This window comes from Saccostrea echinata, unplaced genomic scaffold (assembly GCF_033153115.1).
Source record: "Saccostrea echinata isolate AGI-Se365-2 ecotype Australia unplaced genomic scaffold, CSIRO_AGI_Sech_v1 ptg000028l, whole genome shotgun sequence".
NCBI classification, from domain to species: domain Eukaryota; kingdom Metazoa; phylum Mollusca; class Bivalvia; order Ostreida; family Ostreidae; genus Saccostrea; species Saccostrea echinata.
Window position 1 is genome coordinate 3,342,501 of NW_026889777.1, and position 25,334 is coordinate 3,367,834.

At 32.8% G+C, this 25,334-nt stretch overlaps 1 protein-coding gene and 1 long non-coding RNA gene across 2 annotated transcripts in view; one reads left to right on the plus strand and one right to left on the minus strand.

Annotated features, from left to right (window-relative positions):
- The window catches only part of LOC133194032 (uncharacterized), a 23,921-nt gene extending 19,315 nt beyond the window's left edge, over positions 1-4,606 (minus strand). The window contains exon 1 of the long non-coding RNA XR_009722033.1: positions 4,486-4,606. This is a non-coding gene — a long non-coding RNA (uncharacterized LOC133194032). The remainder of the gene's footprint in view (positions 1-4,485) is intronic.
- The window catches only part of LOC133193909 (protein white-like), a 47,115-nt gene extending 27,059 nt beyond the window's left edge, over positions 1-20,056 (plus strand). Inside the window, exons 5-20 of the mRNA XM_061329821.1 lie at positions 9,215-9,280; positions 11,272-11,370; positions 11,771-11,937; positions 12,099-12,170; positions 12,521-12,623; positions 12,846-12,920; positions 14,880-14,899; positions 15,154-15,259; positions 16,392-16,529; positions 17,156-17,248; positions 17,411-17,468; positions 17,581-17,658; positions 17,889-17,994; positions 18,460-18,560; positions 19,731-19,798; positions 19,955-20,056. Of these exons, the coding sequence (XP_061185805.1) occupies positions 9,215-9,280; positions 11,272-11,370; positions 11,771-11,937; positions 12,099-12,170; positions 12,521-12,623; positions 12,846-12,920; positions 14,880-14,899; positions 15,154-15,259; positions 16,392-16,529; positions 17,156-17,248; positions 17,411-17,468; positions 17,581-17,658; positions 17,889-17,994; positions 18,460-18,560; positions 19,731-19,798; positions 19,955-20,056 (1,452 nt within the window). The remainder of the gene's footprint in view (positions 1-9,214; positions 9,281-11,271; positions 11,371-11,770; positions 11,938-12,098; positions 12,171-12,520; positions 12,624-12,845; positions 12,921-14,879; positions 14,900-15,153; positions 15,260-16,391; positions 16,530-17,155; positions 17,249-17,410; positions 17,469-17,580; positions 17,659-17,888; positions 17,995-18,459; positions 18,561-19,730; positions 19,799-19,954) is intronic.
- The last annotated feature ends 5,278 nt before the right edge of the window (positions 20,057-25,334 follow it).

Genomic DNA, 25,334 nt, shown 5'->3' on the forward strand with positions numbered 1-25,334 from the left:
GTCAAGGTCAAAGGAAAAGTCAAGGTCAAAAAAGTTGATGCAATTGATATCTCTCAGCAGTATAATTATATCAGCATATGAAGTTTGATAAATACATCTTGAATTGTTTATTCAAAACTGATCTAGACACTAATTTAAGAAAAGTAAGGTCAAGGTCAAAGGAAAATTCAAGGTCAAAAATTTTGATGCAGTTGAAAAGCTTACATCAGTATGTATCAGCATATGACGTTTTATTGAAGTCGGACATGACAAACACTATATGCCTCGGCCATATTCATGGCAGGGCATAAAAAACTTGAATCTACACTATATGAGGATGTTTCCATATCAAAATGACTAACAAGCAAATTCAAAGAATTGTGGTCCCCTGCTTTCCGTGTCCTAGTGGATGGGATGCCATTATTTATGACATATTGTTTCAAATATGCACGCCCTATCATATGTCATTCAAAAGTAATCACCAAAGTTAAAATTTTTGAAAATTAGGTAAAACATCAAGGTCAAGGGGTAAAAAATCATAGCATGCTTGGAAACATCTTGTTACAGGTAATGTACATGTCAAATATAAAAGTCCTATCTCTTCTCAATCAAAAGTTATAAGGAAATATAACATTTTTGAAAAGTAGGTTAAACTTCAAGGTCAATGTCACAGAGTCAAAAGTCATGATATATTTAGAAAGGTCTTGTCACGGGTAATATACATGTATAATATGAACGCCCTATCTTTTCTCTTTCAAAATGATCATTTGAAATAATGTTAAATTTTTTGAAAAGTAGGTCAAACTTCAAGGTCAAGGTCATGGGTTCAAAAATCATGGTATGTTTAGAAAGTTCTTGTAGGTAATGTACATGTGAAATATGAAATCCCTATCTCTTATTATTCAGAAGTTATGACCAAGGTTAAATTTATTGTGACAGACGGACAGACTGACAAACGGACAGACTGACAGACAAATGAGATTTAATGTCCCCTAGGTCCCTTTCGCGAAAATGGATGACAATAATGCCCTTGCTATTCATGAGAAGAAGATTTATGATGGAAAAAATCCCCTGCATTTTTCTATGTAAATCATTGGATCCCCATATGTGGCCCCATCCTACCCTAGTGGGTCATAATTTTAACAAATTTGAAGCTACACTGTCTATGTAAAGAAAGTTTCAACTTTTTGGGCCCAGTCAGTGGTTCTTGATAAGACTTTTTTAAAATGATACCACCAAATTTTCACTAATTCTTGATTATCCCCCCTTGAAAGAGGGTGTGACCCTTCACTTGAACAAACTTGAATCCCCTTTACCCAAAGATGCTTTGTGGCAGGGTTGGTTGAAATTGGCCCGGCGGTTCTAGTGAAGAAGACAAAAATGTGAAAAGTTTACAGGCGGACAGATGGATGACAAACAAAATGTGATCAGAAAACCAGAAAAACTCAAGTGAGCTAAAAACTGATGATCACAAGTACTTGGAAAGAGTTACAGTATTTGAAAAGCAGTTTTTTTTTCATGCATTAATTGTTTTCAGAAGCTGAAAAGGTATGACTTGTATCCATGTTGAAAAAACTTCACATTTCAGAAAACAGTATGATTAAAAATAGTTAATCAAGGTGCTTTGAGTAGCAAAATAAGCTAAACTGGTATAGCTAATTCAACCACAGAGCTTAGTGAATTTTAAAATGCACAACCTTTTCAACTCTTAATCATTCTTAAAATATTTATATCATCATTTCTGATTCAAGGGAGAACTAGAGATATGATCAGAAGTATATCCATTGACTAATAAACATGTACATGTATATTGTGTTTTTTAAGTCATTAATGTTTGTTTGTTGTTAAATGTCCCTCTTGGGAATTTTTCACTCATACGGAGACACCACCACTCAAAAATAATGAAGACGTACAAGTCGGATTTGAGGTTAACATTCATTTTAGGAATTTTCAACAATTAATTAAGACGTAAAGAGATAACTCCTTCCCCTTGCCCCTTCCCCTTCCCAGACCCCAGTTTGTTCATGTATGCAAACTAGTCTAATACTTTGGTTTGACATAAAAAAAATGTGAATACATACAAATAGTTTAATGGTCCATCTCTTTGAATGATTTTCATTCCTAATTCTAGGTTGACCCAAATTCATGAATGAAATGTCAAGTAATCTTATCATTGATGCACTTCTATTTAATTTGATGTAGTCATATTATGAACAAAAGAGTGGGGATGACCTCAAGGGTTCATAACCTTAAACCATTAGATGTACATAACATAATAACACAAGAAACAAAATTATGTATAGTCAAATGGAAAAATTTTCTACTATTTAGGAGTCGCATGATCATTTGTCATTTCAGGGACAGGGAGCGGCTAGGGAGATTGGAACCCCCCCCCCCCTGGAATTTGCAGAGTTATTTAAATAGGACTATATACTGATTTACAGAAGCAAATAAAAAATGACTTTGGATGCCCTCCCCCTTTAAAAACATGGACCTCACCATCATTGTTTTTATTTTGTTTGTTTGTTTTTGTTTCTTTCTTTTTTTTTGCTCCTCAGGAAATTCTGGGCTGGAATTTTTTTGGACCGAAGTGTGGACCCCCCCCCCCCCCCCGGAAAAAAATTCCCGGATCTATGCCTGTAACTGAATGTAAGGTCGACAACGGGAGATAACTCTTCAGAATGTGAAATTCGTCTATTGTGGCATCGATGATCCACTCTCTACGATCGGCTCATACATTCAGTGTCTGAGAGAGAAACGAACGACAACTCTGCATAGGAGATTGCCGATGATCTTTGATCCTTTTTAAACTTTAACCTAACCATTTGCATTTCGGTTTATTTTACCCCAATCTATACTTAAACTTGTACTTACCGACTGTCATAGGTCCTGTCAACTTCATGAAATATAATCCAATTAAAACACAAAATGAATTAATTTCCACTGATATACATGTAACACTGCACCATGTCACATGGCATGTGCAATCTAAAAATGATAATGGTAAAACTAGTACTAGTACTGGTAAGGTGACGCAAGCCCAATGTGATGTAGAAATTTTCAAAAAGGTGTTCACATACATGTACAGTACAAGAACAAATTTTAAATTATCATAACAAACGATGTTTTAACATAACTTTGCCATCTAGGCCTATTTCCAAAAACAGGCAAATTGTGTGTGTGTGTATTGGGGGGGGGGGGACACATATAAATTGATTGGGTATGGCTTTTCAAGGAGGTTTTTGCCTAATCAAATACAAAAAAAAGTTTGCACATTTTGATAAATTCATCAAAAACGCTTTGTACTAAAATAATATTATTTGTTGTTGAGAAGATAAATTTAAAAAGTTCCAATTATGGGCCAAAAATTTATATCCCCCCCTTTTTATTAAAACCTAATTTACAACATTAATTAAATTCTGATATTTCAGACTAGTAATGAATTAAGTATATGAAATGCGTATAAGAGGTTCATGGGTCACATGGTACCTGAGCATTTTATGCTCGATTTGACGAATACATGTACTGTGTAAATTATAGAATTATTTGGACTTTTTCCTTGGTAAGCCCAATATGAAGGAGTGTGCATTTAGAGGCAAACACCATAGTGCGGGTATTACTGTCTCATGACAGCATCTAGTTACATAATAATTTGGCAAATTATCAACACATCAACATGATCAAGCTAAAATTTCCAACATATCTTAACGGTTAGAATTTTTATTTTTTAAGTTGAAACCTCGTGACCTGTGAAAAAAATGAAATTTGTATCCCATCTAAAGTCTTAAAATGTATCAAGGTAATTTTCGATACAAATCTGCGGTTGGGGTGATAAATGAAGGATAAAACCAGAGACCTCGGAATGGAATACTTGGAAGTCTCTGGTTTTATTCTACCCCCAACTGGAAGTTGTATCCCATCTAAAGTCTTAAAATGTATCGAGGTAATTTTCGTGGAATAAATGAGTGCTTTACAATAAAGAGACTCGACCAGAGACGTCTGAAACGATTTATTTGACAAGAAAAAAGTCTCTTGAAGCGAACGATGTCATTTTAAAGTAGGTTAATGATTGATAATGATACATGAACAAAATACGAGCTTGAAGCGGGGGTGCCTGAAATTGAGTTGGATACCTTGTGGTAAAAATAAGTAGGGGTGCACCGTATATGAAACAAGTGCCTGTGATTGATAGTCTGAAATTTCTCTTCACCTAAATATTAAAAGCTTGCAGTGATCGCTATAAATCTATACAACAGTCAAGTTACATACGGTAAACTAACATAAAAACAAGATTACAACAGTCATGATTACAGAAGGTATATTTTGAAGACTCTAGGTCAATAGGTGAATGTAAACAGGTAAACACACGTGGGACAGTCACCGCAAATATGAACCACAAAACGACAAGTTTATAACATTAAAATGTAAATATTCATCTGCATACAGATTTTTGCATAATAATAATAATTTTTAAAAAGTGTAAATTAAAATATAAAATAAACAAACCTCAAACCTTGTAACAACTTACAAGGCTTGTTTCCCTACAATCTTATTCTGGTTCTCTGTCACTGAAAATGCAGGGAACCAGGCTGCGTTATTAACTCGTACACAGATTTGTTGATACGAATAAACCTATAAACATATATACGAAATAAAATATTATTATAAAAAATGAAGAATTTCAAATTGCTTGAAAAATTATCTTTATGTAGTTTATAATAAATGGTTGTAATTATTTATTAATTTCTATCTATCCATTAAAATTTGATACGTATATCAGCTTAAAATGTATCCGTCTGAACAATTATTGTTATTACACTCCCTGTCACATCTTCATAGTTAAGCCTGTAAGCATGGTAAGTAGGAATCAATTTCAGTTGAAGGGGACCAAAACCAAACATTTTTCAGTTTCATTTGGTGGGGAGAGGGGGGGGGGGTATAAACCTCAAATGATCATTTTATCTCTGTCACTGAACTGCTGAAAATAAAGAAGGGAACTGGGCTGCGACAATGATTTGTTGACTGAATTAAAATACGAAATAAATTATCATACATACGAAATAAAATAATTTCATGAAAAAATGAAGAATTTCCAATTGCTTGAAAAAAAGAAGCTTTTCATGTATGTGATTTACAATAAATGGTTGTACTTTTATATTTTCTATATATCCATTAAAATTTCACAGTAACAGTATTTCACTATTTGTAAACATTAACAATAATATTAAATAAATGTTACACTCACTGTGGCTTTGACTGAGTTACTGTCACATCTTCATAATTAAACGAGAATATTCCCTTCCGTAAATATTGCTATGTATATCAGAACTGTTACCAATTAATCTTTCTTTGGTGAAAGAAAACCTCAGGGATGGCGAATAGGCCCGTACGTAATTTAGTTGGAAAGGGGGGGGGGTGAGCACAACCAAACAACATTTTTCAGTTTCAGGTTGGGGGAGGCTACAAACCAAAAATTTTTTATTAAGCAAAAGAAAAATACATCATCAGAGGTTATTATTGAGGGGGCCCAAGCATAAAGGAGCAATGTTTTCTATAGTATACCTAAATTTCAGCAAAATTACAGGGGGCCTGCCCCCCCCCCCCCCCCCCGTTCCTTCAGCCATGTATTGTATCAAATCTGCTTCACCCTGATTCAGATTTTTTTTACAGCATATATTATATTCTATTAGCAGAGGACCACATTATATTAATAAACAATTATTAAATTAATTACAGCTATTTTTTTTCTTACAGGGTCTGTTTCATTTATACTATATCATGATGATCATGTCCTGCATGATGTTTACAGAAAGTTTAATTAAAATTTTTAAGCTCGAAATAGCTGCGTCAACTTGCGAGACTATTTTTTCAACGTTCGGCCTAATCTTTAAATATTTAATTTGTTTGTGGACTTGCATAAAAGAATTAAAAAATATAGGGGCCTATCATTTAACTTTATTTCGAATTTCCTTCAGGAAGCGAACTATAGTCTAACGATTATTTAAAATCATACTTTTTCTCTTGAAAGCTAAATTACTAGGAAAAAAAAAACAAAACAAAAAACAAACGAATGTTTGTCTTGTGTTTTCTTAATTACAACTTATTACTGTATCATTTTAGTTACTTACCCAAATTTCTCAACATCCATGGTGTTCAGAGGTCATTTTCTGAAAACTGAAGGGGCATTCCGATGGCATTCGGAACAAATGACGGAAAGCACTTGCTAAGAATTCAAAACATGGTTCATAAATTTACAATATTTTTCCTTTTTAGGTTTTTAACATAAAACATGGAAAACTAAGTTAAAGAAACACTCATTTGAACAAATCAAAAGCGGAAAAAATATATATGCTAGATTTTTTGTTTAATTGCATGTTTTTCATGGTCTCCAAAATGCAGAAAAATTATCCTTTGAAATTATACGTAGGTTATAAATTCTTTTCTTTTTTAGGGAAGATGATAGAAATTAGACAACTTTTGAATGTTAAATAACAGAGTTAAAGATTAATAATATTTAATGGCAGACTGTTTATTTATCTATAAAAAGACATTTGCAATACTGATGAGGTCAAAATAATAGGGAGACCGAAAAAGGTCGCCTTAATCCAGAGGTCTCCCTAAGCCAGAAAATATATCCTCCTTGGTCTCCTAAAGCCATATGTCATATATATATATATATATATATATATATATATATATATATATATAGAAAGCACAAAGAAATTCACTTTTATAAGGATACCCACTTCCGCCCTAGCCCGGGGTTGAACTCTCGACCTACGGAATCTGTCTCCTAGCAATATAATGATATTATAAGGCTTTTCTATCTAACCACTTTAACCACTTAAACTTTTGGCACGCATGGTCATATATTTTGATGAAACTCTGCCTATTACTATGAAATCACTGATTTTTGATTGATTGATTGATTGTATGTTGTTTTACGTCTCATTCGAGAATTTTTCACTCATATAGAGACGTCACCATATACCGGTGAAGGGCTTCAAATTTTGACCTTTACTCGGCACTCAGGGCCATTGAGCAGTGAGGGATCTTTATCATGCCAACGCCTGCAGTGACACGGGGCCTCGGTTTTAAGGCCTCATCCAAAGGACCCGCAACTTTCACTTCAAAGCGCCGAGCGCATGGCGAAGGAACAGTTGCTACCCATTTTTTATCGACTTAGGTCAGTCGCGGCCGAGATTCGAACTCACGACCTCCCGATCACGGACCTTGCTTTCGATGCCGATGGAATTCTCACAGCGCTGCCCTACACTACACGGTCATTGAGAAAAGAAGTGAGATACAGTTATTTGAACATTAGTTTTATTAGAGGATCGTTACCAATACACGTTGTAATGAAATTAATTTTATTTATCAAGCACAATTTACAACAACTCTTAAACTAACATAACTGCCCTAAGTGAAGAAATATTAATATAAGTGAATTTCTTTGTGCTTTCTATATTAATATTTCTTCACTTAGGGCAATTATGTTAGTTTAAGAGTTGTTGTTAATTGTGCTTTATATATATATATATATATATATATATATATATATATATATATATATATATATATATATATATATATATATATATATATATATATATATATAGACTGTTCAAAATACAACCAAAAATGTAGAGAAAGATCGTTGTAACATATTTTAAGTGAAACATATCATATTTCTCATTTTAGCAATGATTGCTTTGGCTTTTATACCGGAAAGGAATTTACTTTCTGTACATTTTTATTTGATCCTATATTTTAATAGAACACATTTCTATACTAGTATATAAATGGAGAGCAATTATTAAAGGCAATAGCGTGGCCTTAATTTTCACTTTCAAATAGTTCAAATTTATTGTTTACAACATAGCATTATTATGGATATTATAAAGACAGAATTTGTCTAAAAATGATATTTATGAAAGACCTACGTGTCTTTCAATATAGAATAGCATCTAAATGGATGCAGGAAGATACCACTTCGGGTTAAATATTGCTATGAAGTTAACAAAATTGATCATTTTCCCTCTTGCTAACCATGGTAAATGTGTGGATTTCTTCATCAAACTTCATCAAATAAAATTAAAAAAAACATACCTAAAGCAGCGAAAAATTATCACTTTACTCCACTGGCATATATTTTCAATGGTTAAAAAACAGTGTAGCAATTACAGTGTAATCCAGTTTTCGTCTTAAACTACATGTATGTGTATGACAAGATTAGCTATTTAATTGCTTTTTTGTGTTTGTATTTTTTCACTGATATAGAGACGTCACCGTATGCCAATGAAGGGCTTCAAATTTAGACCTTTACTCGGCAAGAATGGCCATTGAGCTGTGAGGTTCTTTATCGTGCCAATGCCTACTGTGACGAGGGTCCTCGGTTTTAAAGTCTCATCCGAAAGACCGGTGACTTTAAATTATAATGCTGGGCGCTTGGCTGAAAAACAGTCAGTTGCCGGCGAACAAGAATTGACGATGCAGCTAAGACACATAGCAACCAAATTTTGTTTGATATCATGTGTTGCTTGTGTCATTTTCTAGTACTGTAAAATTACATATTTTTGTGCGGTCAAATTTTTATGGCTAAACGAAAAACTGGTTTCGTGGGGATTTGATTTCATAGATAAATAGTTGTTGAGTAGTTATGTATATGAAATTTCACATTTCGCGGTGAACACGTAGGTCTCTTCATACTGTGAAAACGACGAAAATTAAACCCCTCAAAAATCAGTGACCGTTCACGGTAGCTCAGTCGATAGAGCGCTCACTCCGTGATCGGGAGGTCGTGAGTTCGAATCTCGGCCGCGACTGACCTAAGTCGATAAAAAATGGGTAGCAACTGTTCCTTCGCCATGCGCTCGGCGCTTTGAAGTGAAAGTTGCGGGTCCTTTGGATGAGACCTTAAAAACCGAGGCCCCGTGTCACTGCAGGCGTTGGCATGATAAAGATCCCTCACTGCTCAATGGCCCTGAGTGCCGAGTAAAGGTCAAAATTTGAAGCCCTTCACCGGTATATGGTGACGTCTCTATATGAGTGAAAAATTCTCGAATGGGACGTAAAACAACATACAATCAATCAATCAATCAAAAATCAGTGATTTCATAGTAATAGGCAGAGTTTCATCAAAATATATGACCATGCGTGCCAAAAGTTTAAGTGGTTAAAGTGGTTAGATAGAAAAGCCTTATAATAACACATACATCATTATATTTTTTCATAGGCCTATTTACAAATGGACGCAGATGTTAAAACTCGAGAAAGAAAAGTAGAAGAGGTCATATTTGAGGTATAGCTTCTATCATTATCAAATAAAAACATCTTTTGTAAACCTAAATATGAAATAGATCGTTTATAACATGGTACATGTAGCAGACCTATTTTTGAAACAGAACTTATTCAACAACTTCTACATGAGAAGACAAAATCACTTGCTGTGGCCTTCAGCTCGACATTCACATGTAAATATAATCGACGACGTATGATCAATTAGCAATACTTATTTCCATTCATATGTCGACTCAACATATCCAGTGAGCTTGAAATACAAGATATCACAGAGCCTGACACATCTGTTTCATATCTAAATATTTTATTAGAAAAAGACTTCGATGGTTACCTAACAACAAAGCTTTATAATACATGTGATGGCTTCAATTTTTCAACCACCAACTTCCCTTACTTACGCAGCTATGTTAAGGCTTCCTGAAGCTTTAAAATGCGCTCAAAACATAATATGTCATTGCGAGGTCGGTTTTGGTTTTAATTTATAAGTATTGAACTTAAATACTTCCAATTTATATAGAGGGTTTCCTCGGCTATATATTAACATATTTGTTATGATATCACATGACTTTGCTGATCACGTGACGGTCAATTATAATTTTTTGAAGTGTTTCATATAAATCGCTTCGGCGCAGCTGATTAACACAATAATTATTAACATTTTATTATATAAATAAACCCATCGTATCCTTGTGTATCCGAAATGTGCTTGGGAAAGGTCATAGTATTACTTAGATACAAATTTTTCATGAGAAATTCAACTTACCTACAAACTTGAGGGTATTTTCCACACAGTATCGTAATCTGTATTAAAACAAAGCCAACACACATTTTTCCCAAGCAAGATTCAGTTAGAGAACAATCTCTTCTTATAATTACAGATTTCCACAAAAATTCTCAGATTAATCCTCATTAATCACCTGCGCCAGACTCATTTATACACACAAAATAAATTCTACCTCCAACCACGGGTATAAAACAGAGTACATTTCAAAAGTATATTTTTCATAAGCATTTTGAACATGCTGAATTTCAATCAAGGGTAGGTACATGTAAGCGGTGTATTATTAAAATATTCGGACATATACGATTTAAAAAACCTTTAACGACCCGTGAATTTTGCAATAGCAATCTAGCATTTTACATGCAGTTTGAAATAAAGTGTAAAGTTCATGACACTCTCCCCGTAAAAACACCTCAAGTTTGCAGTGACTTGACGTCATTTTCCATTATGACGTCATATTTTGGTAGTTCAGAGATGTGAAGGCACAGAGTGCACTGTGATATTCTACGGGAAGCCTTAACCTACCTGCGTATGCAGCAATATACCCTTATCACCTGCATATAGGTGTTTGTCTCCCAGTTGATTCGATACGCAATAGCATGCTCTACGTATGAACAATTTTTAAAACGAGACAAGCTATTGATAAACAAGTTAATTAAACAAGGATATCAAGTCTCGTTTGAAGTCATCATTTGGCAAGTTTTATGATCGATACAATGACCTTGTCAGCAAATACAACCTATCATTAAGTCAAATGCTGACTGACATTTTTCATACTAAATGTTAGGCCATTACTAGTATTTACACACTGAATTGTCTATGGGTTTTTTTTTGTTTTTCCCGATCATGACAAGGAGCACACGGCGGGTGTGATCGGTCGGCAGGGGATGCTCACTCCTCCATGGCACTTGATCCCTCCTCTGATTTTTGGAGGTCCGTGTTAGCTGTGCTTCCGATTTGTATGTGTTGAATGGACTTTGAGCTTGTATTCTGTTCGTTATCTCCATATATCATGTACATGCATTTTTAATCAGTTATTTTGCTATTGTAAAATTTGTAAAATAAAATCTTGAATTAGATGACATGCATACTCGTTTATTAGAATAAATAAAAGCACTTAACCAAACATTGTGATTAAAAATATTTCATGTGTTGCACTCAGATTACACGGGAAATGCATTAATGCATAAAAACCATTGGTTTTTTAATAGCTTGGACTGTCAAAATGTGCCGACTCAGTTATAGACATGCCATATTCTAATAAAAGAATATCAGGAGGGGAAAGAAAAAGGTTGTCTTTCGCCGCAGAGGTATATATAAATCAATGAATAGAAATTATCTTTTCGTCAAATTGCATTTCCTTGCAAGCGTTACAGTGGTAAACTGAAATGAAGAATTTTGTAATGATAGACTGAAAAAGTACATTTACTATCTAAATAAAGATATTATTTTATAAAGAGAGAAAAAGGGATTGTTCGATCAAGGGCTATTTTTTTAAATTGTAACTTACATGTGTATTTAAAACTCTTGGGTGTGTCTTGTTTCGTGGTAACATTCTGTATGATAAATACTTTTGATCCTCCAACTGATGAAAATACTGTTTTTAAATGGTAAAAGCCTAAGTTGGTACTGGCAATTACCTGTAATATCTCATTTATCATTTCTTTTGTGTGTGTTTTTTTAAATATAATTGATTGCTTTTTTAAAAAGCTATTGACGAATCCACCATTGATGTTCTGTGACGAACCGACTTCGGGTTTAGATTCTTTCATGGCATCAAGCGTTATTCAGAGCTTGAAGATGCTAGTGCATAAAGGTCACACAGTTTTGTGCACCATTCATCAGCCCTCTTCGGAAGTATTCGCTCTTTTTGACGAGTATGTATACAAAATATTTATAACTTAATTTAATCAATATGTTCATGTTTCAAGGATATTTATACGCCTGGAACTCAATACATTGTGTATACTTTTTAGGTATGCGCAGTATTTTATACTCGTACAGGGTTTAACAATCCCTAGTTTCTTTTATTTTTCAGGATTTACCTACTGGCTGAAGGACATTGTGTCTTTACAGGTTATACAATGTACGCTTTGGATTTTTTCAAAAGGTAAGGGAAATAAGTTCCTACAGAGGTAAAAATGACTCGAACAGTCACTTTTTTTAAATTTCTTACCCATTTTCTTTTCATTACTAGATTAAATTACTCTTACTATATTCTCATATCAGAGAAAGTTAAATTAAAATAATGCACAAAAATACCCTTTTTCCTGATTTTTTTTCCTCTCACCTGATAAATTACTTTTAAAAAGTAAACAGTGCAGTACTGAGCGTACGGACTCCAAATATATGTACATCCACACGGCCTATGTTATTTTCTTTCTCCTCTCTCCTCACGATATGACTTTTTCAATTAATTGTTCTGTTTCTGCATTGTATTTATATATATTTTATTTACAGACATGGTTACCCTTGCCCTTTAAACTACAACCCTGCAGACCATTTCATTCTGACTCTGGCAATGGTCCCTGGACACGAACAGACATGTCATGCAAAGATTCATGTAAGAATCTTAATTTTTTTTTTTTCGACATGTTTACTTTTAATTATTGATCATGACTGTATAGAAAAAGATTTTTGTTAAAGGATATGCAGGGAATAATTTTTCAATCCATTTTGTTATTGTACGATATGGAACAACTCAACATGATAATTACATGCACATCTGCAGTTTTCAGAATCCTTGATTAATAATTATATATTTTTCTTAATTTTCCTTACGTAGAAATTACGCAGCGAGTTTGAAAAAGCAAAGGAACTGCAGTTTTACAATTCAGAATATCCATCATCACATTCCAGTGTAAGACTTTTTACAGCATACACTACAGTATATGATACATCTGTTTCGCTACTCTTTGTGATAAAGTGATGATTTCATTGTCAATTTCACATATATATGTATCAGTTTACCATTATCACCTGCACATTTTTACTGTTTTTGTCTCCCATATGATTTATTAAGCCAGAGTACATTGAACTTAAGAATAATATTTAAACTAAGCCAGACACCTTACAAAAAAGGCCATGTTAAGTGAACGTTTTGCAAATTGAATGGTCAATTAAAAATGACCTTGTTCATATTTATGACTATCGTTAGGTCAAATGTTGACTGATGTTTATAATTCAAATTGTTTGGCCATTATAATCACATTAAATTGTCAACGAATACCTTTATTTTCCAATAAAAACGAAGGACTCAGGCGGGGAGTGACCATTGGATAGGGAATGCTTATTTTTCCATGGCACTTGATCCCACCTGTAGTGTTTTTGGGTGGTCTTTGTTTGATCTGCTCTTTGATCCTTTTCTTGAATTTAACTTTTTTAGCACGATTACTGCTCCTCATCTCCATATTTCATATTTTCAAAACGGCTGCAAAGGTATCCTCGAGTATTTTTGAAAATACGAGCATTTTGTCGAAAACAATAATTCATCATATTAATTAAAGGGTTTTGAAATATTTTGTGGAAAAAAAATAATTGAAATTAAGATATTTCATTTGATCTGTAGAATAAGCAATACATGTACCACACTTGTTTCTATTTTATCACTTTGGCACCTATGCCCTCTGTCCCGATACTATTTGCTTATTATAATAATTATCAGATAAATGGCTAGCTTAAGGACATTGGCAAGTAAGGGTTTTCCGGAGAAAAAAGGTTTAATACATGTTTTTTTTTCATTTATAAAATAGTGATTGAGAGTGATCTCCCGTATAGATTTCTCTAAGCGGTGGAAACCAATAAAGCGTATGTTACAGAGGTAAACAAAAGCACGTATACTTCCTTCAACGGTAGAATCATCTATACAGCAAGAAAGAAAAGTAGTCTCTTGATTAATTTTAGCTGTTAAGGGAAGCAACTCAAAAATAATGATCGCAATCGGATCACCTCGCCCTTTTCCGTCGCACGCTAAACTCTAGGGCGAGGTGATCCGATTGTAATGATCTGTGCCAGTATATCCATGTCTTGTTTCTATATATACATTTTCAGCCAAAATATCTAGAAGTCATAGGAAATGAAGATACAATAATGTATATAATACAAAAACTGTATGAAATAAGTGGATTTTGGAAAAATATTATGGTGAAAAATTATGTTGGTCCCTTTTATCAACATTTTACATTTTACATAGGAAATGCATGGAGAATTGTAAAAACACTGATTTGACAAAATCTAAAAAAGAAGGTTGGATTGGTAGGTTAAACGATCCAGAATATAGCCTGTTTAGTACATTTAAACCTTCTCAAGAGTTCTTGAAAAACTCTATACGATAACCAGGAACCTTGCCAATGTCCTTATTAAGAACGTCGCTCCTGAGAATTTCCTAATGCTTGCATCGACTATTTTCTGGTTTGTAGTTATTCTTAAAATATGTAAATAATTAATTTTTAAATTTTCCCTACTTTGTAAGTTGCTAATCTTTACCATGGTATAGATGTTAACAAAATAGCAAAATGTTTTTTGAGTTGTATTATAGTCTCTAGTTTTAGATTAAAAAAGCAAATCTTTCTACCCTTGAATAAAAAACGGTCTTCGTCTTTGAGAAATTTACCTCTAGCATGTATTTCATTCATTTAAGTTCATATTTTTTTTATATTGTATTGTGTTACCATTTAAAGTTTAATGTTCAAAGTTTTCAACTTGTCAGTATATACATGAACTTGCTATTTAATTTTTATACCTTGTTAATTGCATTGTAAATAATAATAGTTTGAAGTATATACTTCATCTTTACTGATGAAAAAATTGTTTTTAACAGGATGGAAAAACCTTGCCGCGGTAAGAAAACTAGTCAAAATTGCATAAAATAAGATATTTTGTGTAAATTAAATTATATGAATGTTAAAAAAGATAATTAATGCATAAATTAATTTAACATTTAAAAATAGCAAATAGTAATCAACCATAGCTTTCTTCAACAAAATGAAGCTCCGACTATTTAAAACATATTTTAAAATTCCCCTGTTTTTGTCTTCTACAGCTAGTGTATATTTTCCTTGCCCTAAATGCCCTGTTTTGGTTTATATTTTTAGATACCAAGCACCCTTTTTAAAACAATTACGTCATCTTCTGTGGAGAAGTTGGATAACTAATATTCGCAACCCAAACTTGGTGAAAATCAAATTTGCGGAAGCCATAGTAAGTACATGTATCTCATAGTATCTAAAGAAATGAGAAAATCAAGCGTCATATTATGAAGACCATTCTGCAGTTATATACATGTATACATGTACGTAAAAAGTCTGTATTGGGTGGATGAAAAAAGGATGTTCACAATCTTATAATCAATGGCTTAATATGTTTTACCTTTATTCTAAATAACCAGAAAATCAGGAACTGTGGTTAATATTCAATGTTAGTTTTTGCTTAAATGAATTTAAAAAAAAATAAAATAGTAAAATATAGTCATTCCCTCTCTGAATTGAATAATAGATTTTGGAAAAAAGAGAGATATTGCGCTTCCATGAGATTTGAAAGATGACCCCTACATGTACATGTACTTGAACACTGCCAGAATTATGAACAATCAACCTAATGACTTTTTAAAGAAATGAAGGCTGAAAAACGTTTAAAGCAGTTAGGGTTAATAAAGACATAAGAAGTTGAAAAAACTTGAATCCCAGAAAACAACATCTAAAAATAGATGCTTAATGCATCTACTTTCAAATGAATGGACAAGAGCACACACACATACACACACACACACTCTCTCACACACACAAACACACACACAACTCAAAAAAGATCTAGCTCATCTGTTACATGTATACTGATATTCTGCAAGTTTTGAGACTTACCTTGGCCTAAGAAGTAATAACTTATCTGTAAGGCGATCAAATGATATCATTGAAGCAAAGCGAAATTACATAAATTTTGCCAAAAAAGAGAAAAACAGATAATGACTACCTGGCATCTGAAATCCGAAACATGTTATATATTTAGTCAAAACATGGTCATCCTACAAATACTCATTCATTTGATTCCTAATTATGTTCTTTTTTTACACTATTATTTACTCCAAGATCATGTCTTTAAATTAAGTGCCATAATGATGTATTTGCCTATGGATAGACTTGTTTAGCCTTTAATGAGAATGAATTATCCCTGACCTAAATTAAAATTTAATTAAACATGACCATAATGCATAAAGATTCTTATTTTGATTTTTCAAAGAAGCTGTAATCTAATTTACAATCTTATTACATGTAATTATATAGCTTGATAATAATTTTTAAATCATGCACATGCATTTTATTTTGTTTATTTTTAGCTATTTGCCGTTATACTTGGACTCTTTTATTTGAAGACGGACAATGATTACAAGCAAGATGACGTCATGAACATTAATGGATGCATTTTCTTTGCCATAGTGTCATTAAGCTTAGATACAATTTTACCAATTTTAAATGTATGTGAATATATATATATATATATATATATATATATATATATATATATATATATATATATATATATATATATATATATATATATATATATATATAAGGAATAACTGTCTTATTTTTTGGATTCATGATGTGATCAATTGAGTGGCTTGCGTGATAATTTGCATAAACGCCGAAGGCGTTTATGCATAAAATTATCACGCAAGCCAATCGATTGATCATCGTCATGAATCTAAGAAATAAGACAGTTATTCCTTATATTTACATGCTCCTGATTCTGCAAATTCCCGTGCTAATAGCCCCGCTTCTGTCTCTATTTGTCCCGCCCCGCACGTGATTTTTTTTTAACCGCGCCTATCGATGAACCAGTAGATTTATGTAGAAATAAAGTATTTTTACAATTTGTAATTTTATCTCGGACAAAGACATTGGAAATGTATATATATATATATATATATATATATATATATATATATATATAGATATAGATAGATAGATAGATAGATAGATAGATAGATAGATAGATAGATATATACCATTGCCTTAAAAAGAATGCCCAAAATGAAAAATCTTGTTGCTGGTTTCTTAAATAAAAAAAAGGACTAAAGATCTGTGGCGTTTCTTTCAGGTTTTTCCGTGTGAAGTTCCCGTGTTTGTAAGAGAATATGGCTGTAAATTATACAGAATAGATGTGTATTATCTAAGCAAAATTATAGTGGAGGTTGGTTTTTTTTAAACGTGTCAAATTACACTGATTTTATAGTGCATTGAAAAAATAAACACTCTAACAAAAATCTTATATTGTGAAACATGCTTATTTGGCTTCTTGTCAGATACTTTGTTGATAAGTTTTTTCCCCGTTAATGAGTTCTTTTTCCACTAGATTCCCTTCCTGGTCATAATTCCCACCATATTCATGTCTATTCTCTACTGGATGAGCGGTATGTTTATCATACATTATATTGATGACTTAAATATCATTCGTTTTATTTCATTATATTCAGACTTTTAAATTTAATTGAATACTATACCTTTTTAAAAATATATTTTCAGGATTTGTATATACAGGGATAGAATTTTTCACAGCTATAGGGATAGCTATTTTAGTTGCAAACACTGCAGCAGGATTTGGTAAATAAAAAAGGCTTTTTTGAAGTGTTTCTATCTTGATTGTTCAGTTACATCTAATCGAGAAAGCTTCTTATAAATTCACAATACCCGTTTGCTTGACCTGTAAATTTGCATACATTTACGTGTAATACGTGTAATATTCAAATTTCTGGTATATTCGTTATTTGATAGCTTTTTTTGGTTTAGAGTAAATGAACTTTACAAAAGCAATAAAAATCACATCTTTACAGGATATGTTATATCTGCCGGTGCTCCATCAATTACAGCAGCTTTAGCAATAGCCCCGCTATTAATAATGCCGCTGATGATGAATGGTGGATTTTTCTTGAATACCAGGTAGAGTGTAAACGCGTGGTATTTCAAAATTTAACAAATGTGTTTGCGTTTTTTTTTTTTTTTTTTTTTTTTGGTTCTTCAACTTATTTATTTAAAAAAAATAAAAAAAAAAATGTTTTCTTCTTGTGAAAGTTGATACGTAAAAAAAATTCTGAGGTGTCAAATATGACACTTTAATAACAGTTCACCGTAAAAAAGTTATCATGTTACAAGGAGTGGCACAAGATGATTTTAGATTTTAAATCTAAATGCTTGTTTTAATGTCTTTTTAAAAAGCTTAAAATTTCTTCTAGATATCAACAGAAATCTTTAAACAGCTTCTCAGTTCTTAATACTGATACCTCTATGTATGAATAATTTCCCTTTAAATCAAATCTTTGTAAGTACTCCCTCTTTTGATTCGAATCGAATTCAAACTATTATCATTACTTTATAATTAAAATATTTCTTGGGTTGCTGCATTAGGACTGTACCTGATTACTTTCTGTGGTTAAAATATTCCTCATGGTTCATGTACAGCAACGAGTTAATGACTGTCAATCAATGGACCAACGTTCACCATATAGGTTTGTGAACCTTTCTTTAAGTTCACTCGTGTGATTTTTCTTTCTTTTTTTCTTTTTTTTTTTGAAATATATTATTGATAAAATTACATCACTGCGTTAGAAATATATAATTTAATTTGCAAGCACATGAGGAATGAAAAGGAATACGTTTTTCAGTGATATTTTAACAGTTTGAAATTAAGAACAGGCTTTAATACAAGGTATTATTTTAATTAAGTTGAGATGATTGAAATCAGCGTTTCATTTTGATAGATCATATGACAGAAAATGAGTAAACAACATCTTTTTGTTTAAATAAGATTACATTTATTTTTTTTTCCATTTAATTTTTATTAAACCCAACCGAAGTAACCACGTATCTTTGAAAACAAATAAATAAAAGTAGATAAATAAAAGGTAAAAGGGAGCATGAATTCATTAGCAGTTAAATTCTATCAAGGAAAATTTAAGTTAACATGTAAAGTCGATGGAAGGGTATTTGGTGTACACCTGCCGTCGCTCATTTGTCCTTTTTAAATGTGGTAAAGTGTTAATATCTGAAATGTTTATGTATTTTAGCATTTTAGGTTTTTCTGTATCTTTGACATGAGAAACTTTTCACAACTTCAACTTCGTCTCCAGAACCACTTGGCTGACAACAACAAAACTTCCACAAAACATTCTTTGATAAAGGGGACAAATTTATTCAAAAATGAAAATTTAAACCCTCTTTAAAATGGAAATAATTACGAATTAGTGAAAAAATTGTTGCACCTTTTTAAACTTTTCTCAAGAACAACAGGATCATGATAAGTCATCAAAACTTAGGGTGGGGGGGGGGGGGGGGGTAGGATCGGGCAACAATAAGTGATCAAAGTTTTTAAAATAATGAGAATATTTAAGAAATAAACAACAATGAAGTTATTATTTTAGTGTTCTAAGTAAATTGATTACTTTATTTTAGATGTAGCAATATATTCAGTGTTCATAACTACATATGTAATTCACTTAAATGAAATTTCACTGAAATGTTCAGATACTTTAATATATGTATGTTCCCATTATGATTATATTTCAGTTTCTTTTCTTCCCCTACTTTAATATGTATGAAATTTATCCAAATAAATTCGGAATTGATTTTTTATTTTAATCTTAATTCTATTTTATAATTTGTCGATACCATTTTTGTAGGGTGCAATAATAATGCAACATGCATTTCAAATGGAAACTTAGTCATTGAGAATCTGGGATATGAAGCGGTAAGCATTGAAATAGTAGTTGAATATTAAATATTATAAACATTATAAATAACGTAAAAACCCAAATGAAATCTAATCACAAAAAAGGTTTTAAAAAAATACATTTAATTAATAAGTAAAACATTAACCAATTAACGTTTTTTTTTTCTATTCCAGGACAACCTATTCTTTGACTGGATATGTTTGGCTGCTTTAACTGTGGCTTTTAGAATACTTTCATTTTTGATCTTATTCATAAAGGCAAAAGTATCAATGTAGCTATCATAAAATTATTGTGAAGGAAAAAACTACTTTGTTCTTATTTGTTGTTAGATAAATTCCCGAATTCTGATTTTCGTATTAGACAAATTGATTCAGTGAACGCCACCATAATGCCAGCCCTTAATTCATGTAATAAAAAATAGGTTTCTTAGACTTCAAACACAAAAGGACGTCTTTGGGGGGGGGGGAGTAAAATATGGGTTTAAGTTTCGAAAATTTGTATAATTGACGAGAAATTTGAAAAGAGAAATCTTGCAAACGCAGAAAAAAAAAATGATTGAGTTTCTAAGAACATTTTACATTGTTTACGATTTTTTTTTATATTCATTTCCCCATGCAATGATTCTTTCACAGAATTAAAAAAAATGTCAATTGGGGTAAAAAACAAAAACAAAAGGGTGTTATCTTTGTCTATAAGTGAACAGATCATTTATGGATATGCAGTGTCGATCTGCTAGACAAGTACGTATACCAAGATACATCAGTCTTATCAGACCAACTATGCAAAAGAAAAATGCCACCACAGGGTAAAACGGTTAATCCTTCACGTTATTGCGTAGAGCCTGAGGTCCACGCAGAAAATATATAAGCGTGGTTAAACCGGATGCCATGGGCTTACGTCAGGCTACGCATGCGCGAGAATGCTAGAAAGTTCGCCTCTAAAGATAACTTGCCCTTAGAACAATTCCCCCTTTTCGAATTAGAATATGCCAATCATGGGCAAACCTCGCTCTAAAATCTGTACATCGTATTTATGTATTCTTTGGCGTAACCAAGATCCGAATTTCTCTTCTATACATATATTCGTATATACAAACTAAATTCTATGGTACAAACATTTTGAATAAGTAGGAGGAACTTAATATGTAGATAGCTTAACAGCTTGAACATGTTGAATTAAAAACTTAATTCAACTATTAGGTTTTAAAAGATAGTCTTTATCATGTTTACCGGCATTAGTTTTGTGCATCAAGGTTCGCAAAATAATTTGATAGACAGCTTGATAAAGGCCTCTAGCAGCGTTTTTTCATGTGGCGGAGAGGGAGAAACACCAAAAAAAAATTCTGCGTATTACAGATCTGTGCTTTACGAGTATCATCTATCTTTCCAATGATAGAATATCTTCCGAAAAAATCTAGTATAGATGTCAAGTCCCAGTCGTTATGGGTTACATGTATCGAAAAGCCCGATTTTTTAAATGACAAAACTATAGGCCATACAATCGGGGATAAAATTTAACAATTTTGCTATGAAAGTACAATCACTCAAAGTAGGCAGATCAATGTAGAAAATGTTAACGAAAGGTTAACCTGTACGTGCCACCTTTCAGAATAACCAATGAACTCGTCCAGAATAGATATGGATTATCCCATATCCAAGATATTCGACTTTTAATTTACTCCAATTTTCACTAGAAAAAAATGCACATGTTATGAAACAGGTGTATAGTTCTTTATGTCCGTAGCAAATACTGTCAACAGTCTAAGCGACACTAACAAACAGTGCACACACGTGTGCTTGCAAGACCAAATAGCCTAGGTCTACATGTACACACGTGCGATGAGACTGTTAATCGCATTTTCTCAGACCTTTCTGGCGATCTCGGAAAAACACGTTGTTTTGCCGAGAAGTTACGATTGTAGGTAATTACACACAAAATTATTTTTTTTTGTGTGTTTATAAATTGATCGAGCTAATCGATAACCTAACATCGCTTTCGATCTCGAGACCCTCTAGTGATCCAGTACAGGGTCGGATCCAGCAATTTTTGAAGGGGGGGGGGGTTCTAGGTCACACCGCAGGCACTTAAATTCAAGCCCGTAGCAACGGTTTTTCAAAGGGGGCAACCTCCAAAAAGAGTTGACAAGCAAAATAAATAAATAAATAAATAAAATAAAAATAACAACCTGTGCACCACACTGTAAAATCCTATTTCGGGGGGGGGGGGGGGGGGGGGGCGGGGGCGGAGGGGGGACTTCTTACTTTTCGGTACATTTTGATTTCTTTTAAATGTTTGATTTTCCGTATCTTGAACCTTCCCGCAACAAAAAGTGCGGAGGATCTTCCAATGCAAATCAAAACTTATATATTAAAATTTAATAACAAAAGATTATTTTAAGAAAAAGTGAGCCCCCTCCCTCACATACTACGGGGACATTTTGAACCTTTCTCATCATTGATTAAAATATCCCCATAATGAGAGGAGATAAATATTCTCTTAATATGCATACTTCTTAAAGTTAGTTACTTTAGAAGATGGTCCAAAAATGGCTTAGTCGTACGTTCGCCGGAATCTTCCGATGATTTCTTTCATGTTACGTGCAGGGGGTCGAGGCCCGGTGCCGGGGTTGTGAAGGTACACGGAGGAAAGTAATAAGCATGCAAAAACTCAATTTAAAGAGCAGAAAGGGCAGAGATTGAAGTACTTATTTTATTGATAATACTAGACGTAAAATATCTATATTACAGAAAAAAATTCTCTCTGTCCCTTCCTCTTTCTGCAAAAATAAAGGGGGTTCCAACACCCGGAACCCCCCCCCCTTGGATCTGAAAATGGAGTTAAAATTCAACCATTACGATACCTGCACGCTGAAGCCTCTTTTCATTCTGTTGTTAATTTTAAAGGCTACATTACAATTGTGATACAACATTTCATATTCATATCATTTCAAGGTCATGATTTTTTTTATCACTACAGCCTAATTAAGCAGACTTAAATAACGATAAAAATTACAAGATACATGTAAAAAATAAATAAATTCAATTACACCTTTGTAAAATTACTAAATCTAGAAATTTTCTTTGAATTTCGTTTAGAAACACATGCATATGGTCCACGTATTGCAGTCCTTTTTTAAAGGACAGCAACTTGTTACGTCTTCCAGTCGCCTGCGTGGCGCAGTGGTTAGAGCGTCTGCTCTAGAGTCTCGGAGTAAGGAGTTGATCCTTACGTAGTGGGTTCGAATCCCACTGTGGGACGTGGAGACCGGTCCTTCGGATGAGACAATATAAACCGAGGTCTCATGTCGCAGTAAGTGTTGGCACGAAAAAAAACCCTTACGGCTCAATTGCCATAAGTGTCGAGTATTGGTCAAAATTTGCAGCCCTCCATCGGAAAGTGGTGGCGTTTCCATAGGAGTAAAAAATTCTCGAGATATACGTTAAACAACAAACAAACAAATAGCGTCTTCCAAGGTAACCTGCATAACTGCCGTCATCCTTCTTACTTTTACAAAGCCTTAGTCTGCACTTTACTCATGATTTTTTTTTTTTTTTTTTTTTTTGGAAAAGCGGGATTTACGGAGTAGATATGCGGAAAAGAGGAACAGCTACACTTGCAATGTACAACCTTAAAGCTTTCACATTTTTATATTACAATCAAGAAAACATTATCAAATACATCCGGTATTCTTTCAAATATTCAAAGGGTCAGCTTATTTTGATCAATACAGATAAATGCATACAAAAATTTCTTTATATATTCTAGGGCGAGGGACTGTATATAATATCATGGTAAATATCATTTAATATCCTTGAACCAGATTCAGCAAACAAAATCAGTGTAGTAGAAAGACATTCTTTAGAATTTTAAAGAATGCGAGATTTTTATGTTTATTATACAGATTGTCTCCTTAGAGATAACGTTGTCTGGTGTTTTTTGGAAAGCAAAAGAAATTGGACCAACCCGATACCCATGTTTGAATTCGTCTTTACTCATTCTAAAGAAAACATATACAGTGCAGGGAACTAATTTTGTTACATAAACCAGCATCAGCATAAGCATTAGTAGCATCAGGATCGAGCTAGCATCAGCATTTAAAAAACAGCATTACCAGGATCAGCATCAGCAAGCAAAGGATAAAACCAGCATTGACCTAGATAAAATCAGCATTATCCTACTAGCATCAGAAAATCAATGAGTTTTAATTCAGTAAAAAATTAAAAAAGAAAGAAAGAATATTGGTTAAAGTATTCACATTATTGATACATAGTGAGATATTATGTTCAAATAATTGTAAAAGGCACTTTTATTGCTTTAAACGGCAATGCTGAAATTCATTATCTACTTCAGGTAGCATGATGCTACTTCCGGTAGCATTGATCTAATTATAAAACAGCATCAGGATAAGGATTACTAGCATTAAATCAGCAAGCAAAGCAAGCATTCAAATCAGCAAGCAAAGGAAGCATTCAAATCAGCATCGATGCTGTAACAAAATTAGTTTCCTGCACTGTATAAGAAACGGAATTTCTTATGATTGATCGGACATACCTTACATTATTTATGAGAAAAATAGAATAGGTTCAATTGTTTACTTTTTATTTGTTTTAATTAGAGAGAGAGAGAGAGAGAGAGAGAGAGAGAGAGATTTGAAATAGTTTCATGAAACTTGAACAGAATTCAAATACTCTTAATCCATGGAATGGATACATTTTACTCTCTTTCTTTGCTAAGAATTGAATAGCATTACCATGTAATCTGATTGTATGTAGAATTAATTAAGGCATTCAATCCTTAATAGCCTAAGAATTAATGAAATTGGATATGTACTGGTTACTATAGATACTGAGTATATTTAAGAAAGATTCCCATTTATTACTATCAGTATGCACATGTAAGAGTTGACTGTGTCTTTATTTATGTCCTTGATCTGTCCCTGAAATGTTATTCCTTTTACTTTTAACTTTAAAAAAATTCAATAGTTAGAAAATCTATCCGGTAAAAATTCTAATGAAAAATACTCCTTTCTCAGCATTTATTAATTGTACATGTAGCTGGAGAACTGTAGCCATCTGGCTGAGAAAATGCGGACGGACAAACCAGAGAACTACAGGTCCATGCATTGTGTAATCTTCGATTAAGGATATCCGATCCTCAGCCAGGAAGGATAACTCTTAGATTTATTATTTTATTTAAAAAGTCTCAAAATGAAGCTTGAAATTAATATCTTTTCGTGCAACATTTTTCATTTTATGCATCTTCATATGATTCAAGGTTCTGTGAAGTCTTAGAAACGATCTTGTAAAAAGTTGACATTTGTATACCCCATAAAAAAAAAAAATCATTCATTTTTAGAGAAATCAAATTTCCTTTAGTCTAGCATTAGATACCACTGCTTATTAGCATGATATGAAATTAGATGTAATATGTGATGTCTAGCAATGACAGCACAAGCTTTTTATACTATGTATTATATGACAATTGAAGTAAATAGAAGAACTAAAATACTGTACAAGCATAAAAAGATGCAATTTTCTCCAAATGCCTGGATAC